At 46.8% G+C, this 5110-nt stretch overlaps 1 protein-coding gene across 1 annotated transcript in view; it reads right to left on the minus strand.

Moving 5' to 3' along the window:
• Positions 1-1140: 1140 nt before the first annotated feature.
• Positions 1141-5110, minus strand: part of atp8b2 (ATPase phospholipid transporting 8B2) — a 69246-nt gene continuing 65276 nt past the window's right edge. The window contains exons 27-28 of the mRNA XM_063199510.1: positions 4014-4790; positions 1141-3653 (exon numbers count right to left, since the gene is read on the minus strand). Of these exons, the coding sequence (XP_063055580.1) occupies positions 3543-3653; positions 4014-4790 (888 nt within the window). The 3' untranslated portion in view covers positions 1141-3542. The remainder of the gene's footprint in view (positions 3654-4013; positions 4791-5110) is intronic.

Consider the following 5110-nt stretch of genomic DNA (forward strand, 5'->3'; position numbering starts at 1 on the left):
TTCATTATGACTGGAAAAATTAACAACAAGGACTAAACTGTTAACTCCCTATTTTTTTAGGCAGGTGCATTTTGCAGGGAGGTCAGGCCTGCTGACCTAAAACAATGTAATCTGAAAGGCCCCCTTCACCCAATTCATACAGAGTAATGAGGACTCGATTCTGGACAACCATTCTCCTTGGGCCCAGGACAACGGACCCCTTTGTCCACTCCTTTCGGCTTTCCAATGCCCTACAATATTATGTGGCCAAATATTCACTGTCCAACACAGCAGTAGGTTAATGCTGAAAAAAATACTGCTGCTGTTCTAGCATAGTAGCCTACTGTACAACAGTTTGTTTTTGGTACAGGATTTACCAAATTCCACATACTTGGGCTTCTGGCCAAGACATGCTTCCCTTGGAGGCAGGGGAGAACAGCTCTGCTTCAAGATGATTTAAACTGGGTCAGAGTTAGTCGCCTGTCTGCACATGACCAAACGTATCCATGAAGTGTGTTTGGAATGCACCTGTTAACCAGCAGATTAGGCTATGCCCCCTTTCATCTACAACACATTACCAGTGAATGAGCCCATAGAAAGCAAGTAGTCTGTCAGACAGGGGAGGCTGGTCAGTTATGCAATTGCTAGATTACAAAGAAAAAATACAGTGTATATACTGTGTATATATATATACACCCCCACACCCTGAGCTGGCCCCAATTCCTTGAGCAAGGAATGGCCCCACACACTAAACAATTCCAACATATTTGGTGGAAAGCTGATTGTTTCATTATATAGGTAAATACATGGATCTCAATATGTTTTATTTTGAATGCAGCTAAATTGTGAGGAATCTCGCAGCAGAGTGTAGGCCCTATTACTATATAGGAATAAGCACAGGAACTGACCTGTGGTGGGGAGTCAAATGTAAAGCTGGGTGCCACTGCCACACATTTCTTTCAGTCAAACATCCCCCTTAATTGTTGAGTGGGAAATGTTATACTGACTATTTTAATTATCCTTTTACGACCTGCAGGTCTGAAGACCAGTCATAAAATCAGAGAAGATAAAATTGTAATGCATCGTAAGTGTATTCAAACTGCATTGTAAGGCATTTTATTATGAAGGACAGCACTTGCAAGAATGATTTCTTGACACGTGTTAAAATCATTTGATCACTTTACTAACTATACATAACTACAAATCTGCAAAGCAGGGTGTTCCTAAACATTCATACAGTACCATACAAGATATTGCTGGGAGAAGAGAGAGAGAGAGAGAGAGAGAGAGAGAGAGAGAGAGAGAGAGAGAGAGAGAGAGAGAGAGAGAGAGAGAGAGAGAGAGAGAGAGCGCTGTTAAAGTTATTATATTAATTTCTGATAGCAACGCTTTTAAATACTTTGTCTTCTGAATGCACTTTGAATTAAGGATGTAGGCTTTTTTTTAAGTGTCAGTCACACAGTTGAGTTTTGAACTAGCTTGAGCGCTCGCTGAAGTGCCTCTCAGACCAGCAATGCACAGCAGACACTGACCAACAGAGGTTTGGTTTCAACAGTCTTTAGAGGTTGAGTGGACGTGAGAGTGGACATCCGGTCTGGTATGGTCTTTCGAATTGTGTGCTTGCTGGTAGGCAATGTCATGTACAGGGATATAGTCCAAGCCAGCCAGGGCAACTCAGGTGCTTTGTGTGTGTGTGTGTGTGTGTGTGTGTGTGTGTGTGTGTGTGTGTGTGTGTGTGTGTGTGTGTGTGTGTGTGTGTGTGTGTGTGTGTGTGTGTGTGTGTGTGCGTCTTTGTGCGTGCGCATGTGCGTGTGTCTGGGGTCCGGAGAATCAGACGCCAATGTGGCATATAACTTAGCAGCAGGCATGAAGTATGAAGTGTTTTTTTAAGTTCCATTGTGCCTGGCAAAGATTCTTTACACGTTCTCATTAAGAACTATGAAAAACACAAAAACACGCGCACAAGCGCGTAGTACACATATTTACATACAGAAAATACATGCCACACATTTCAAACACAGTACAGTCTTCATTTCCTTTTTTGTCCTTGCTGATGCTGATTTTCCAGAAAACTACTGCTGGGACTTTTTTTTTAACTGGACCAGTTGGCCGTCAATCTTCTTGAGTGACAGGTCACTGTCCAATAAACCACAGGTGCAACACGCACTGACGTTTATGTGGATGAGGTTGTAACTTTGTGTGACAGACAAGGTTTACAAAGATATGACTTCCCAGCAAATAATCAGTATCCAAGTGCCACAGCCACCCATTCACAGGTAACAGCTTCATATTTTAATCCACTTACCGGTATTTAAAAATATAATATTGAATGCATAACTGGATCTGAGATATGGAGAGTAAGGGATAGAAGTATGAGATATGAAAACATGTAAGACAATCACTTGACATTCAATCAACATACATTTTTTTCTTATTCGTTCTTATGAAAAATGGCAATTAAAATGAGATTTTCAAAGACAACAGATGTTGAATTCACCATCTGGAAAGCAAGTGAACATGTCATTTAGAGTGCACATTGAAGTGTGAAGCTTGGCTACATCTCTGAATGGGTGGCTACAGCAACTGTACATTCTATTCACACAGCAAGAGAAAATGCCTCTGCACCTCTCAAACTGTTTCCTAAGTGATGGTCTGGGGTACTAAGATAATTCTGGAAAACTCTGGAATCCCTTTTGAAAGTGGTTTGAGGTGCACCCAATCCGCTTTAAAAGTGATTGAAGGTGTACAAAAGTTCATTGCTGTGAAAACTGTGGCAACAAGTTAACACGGACAATGGACATGGGCTGACAAATTTCATTGGACGAAAGGCGTGGACCACATTGAATTGATGGCATTTCGGGGTGCTTGTTCTTTAGGCAGAGTTAACTCCAGAGCTGAGTGAATGAATACAAGTACACAGTACAGTGGAGCAGTCAGGCAAGACTTCGACCGGGACACTTAAAGGCCAGTCTCCCGAGGAAACTAACATTAGGGAGAAACCCTTTCCCCTTACTTCCTCATTTTGCATCACTTTAAGGTTTTTACTTCTAAGCACAGACCAAGACACTTGGACTTCCTTTTTTTCTTTTCCCTTTTTTTGTTCAGTTTTAGCAAAAATGTAATTTTGCAATAGCCTAACAGACAGCGAAAACAATGTTCAGATATGTTTGAATGCACAGTGCATTGACTGTTCGAAGATGTTATTGTCCAGTACTAAAAAAAAACTTTCACATTTGTTCTTGTTCCTGTTTGCGTCAAGGCAAAGAACCACGTGTCACGTTAGGTAGTGTGCGCATTACATGACGGGCCCAGTACACATAGCCAAAGTCCATGAATGTGCGTGGGTTTGTTTGCACACACAACACCCTTCCACTATTTTGTGTATACACACACACATACACACACGATTCTTCCACTTCTGATGGCTAAAGCTGCATCGCGGTTCCCTTCTCTCCAGTGAGTCAGGAAGCCAGGCCTACATCAGCACGAAGTGGGACTTCCAAAGGACTGGTCTCTTTGAGGTCTTCCTTCGCCATTGGCTACTGAGTCTGTCAATCATCTTGTCACTCGGCCAGGCAACCAGGACTCTCCTCCATGATAGGCGGGCCTGGACTGCTTCTTCCACCACCTTCGAAAACGGCTGCTCCTGCTCCTTTCGACCCGGACAACGCCTCCTACAGACACAGACAAGAATGCAGACCGTACAAATACTGTAAATAACAAGTAAATAACAATGATACTTGGGATATACAGTGAAGAAACAACCCTTCTTTCTTGGTGACCCACATTTTAAGATACTAGGCATGGCAAAAAAAGAAAGAAAAATGGCCATTATGAAGTCTTTCATAAGTCTTTCAGGGCATCCTGTGATCCTGTGAAGATTATGATGGGCTGTATTGTGTGCAGTGGAGTGCTGTGTCACAATGACAATGGGAGTTGGAGTTTCCCAGGAGGGCTTTCACTTTCGCTTTCATTTCCAAGTGTCTACAGTATGACTGTGTGCAGTTAGTGTAACGTGTGAGTTTCTCACTAACCTGCATTGCTCTGGGGCTGCTCCCTGCTGCACGGTCTCCAGCGGGACTCAACTCCAGCACCACATGACTCCCTCCAGCTCCATCAGCCACACCCCCTGGGCCAGCCGCAGGGATGGGGACCACCACCTCCACCTCAGCCTCCTCCTGCGAAGCGCTGCGGGAGGACGAGTTGGAGAGAGGTGGGGTGGAAGCTGCAGATGATGCTGGTGCTGATGCTGGTGCTGTTGCTGGTGCTGCTCTGGGCGGGGAGGTATGAGGGGCACCCTGTTGGCTGTTGAGAGAGGAGGAGCTGGAGCAGGGCTGGGCCTGAGCTAAGGGGGAGGGGGTGTGAGGTGTAGGCGTGCCCTGCTGGCTGCAGACGGAGGAGGACTTGGACAAGGCAGGGCCCGCAGCCGCAGCAGGTACGGGTGTGCCCTGGTGACTACTGCTGCTGCCGCTGCTGTGGTTATGGGCACCATTGGAGGGGGCGGGGGAGGCGCCGGCAGCGTTGTTGGCAGCATTGGCGTGCTTCTTCTTGCGCAGCGTGTCGATCCAGCTGGAGCTGTGTCGCGAGGCGAAGGTGGCGAGCGCCAGGGAGCTGAGGCGCATGTTCTTGCCCGAGGTGATGAGCTCGCCGAAGCCCTCCTGGTGGGCGAAGGCGTAGCCCGAGCGGCGGGAGCCTCCACGGCCCAGGCGACCCAGCGCGCCCGCGCCCAGCCCCACGCCCGACACCCCCGCGCCGCCGCGGCCCTCGCCCAGCTTGCGCCTCTTCTGGCGCACCAGCTGTGTGTAGCGCACCTGTGGTGGGGCGAAGGAAGGGGAGGGGAGGAGGGGAAGAGGGGTGGGGAGGGAGAAGTCGGAGTCAAAAGTCAGAGTCAATTATTGTCAATTCCTTATGTAACAAGCACTGTACAAAAATTGTACATTGGTATTACCAGACATTAAACATGTGTACAGCATTGGTATACGTGACATGTGACACCAACACCAACTGAGTGTGACGCACCGGCAGGAGAGAACATGAGGAAGGAGAGAGAGGGGAGGGAGACGAAGAAGGGGAAGAGGGAAGAACGGGAGGTGAAGAAGGGGAAGAGGAGTATGAAGGGGAGAACAAAAAG

The sequence above is a fragment of the Engraulis encrasicolus genome, chromosome 5, assembly GCF_034702125.1.
Source record: "Engraulis encrasicolus isolate BLACKSEA-1 chromosome 5, IST_EnEncr_1.0, whole genome shotgun sequence".
In the NCBI taxonomy this organism is placed as follows: Eukaryota; Metazoa; Chordata; class Actinopteri; order Clupeiformes; family Engraulidae; genus Engraulis; species Engraulis encrasicolus.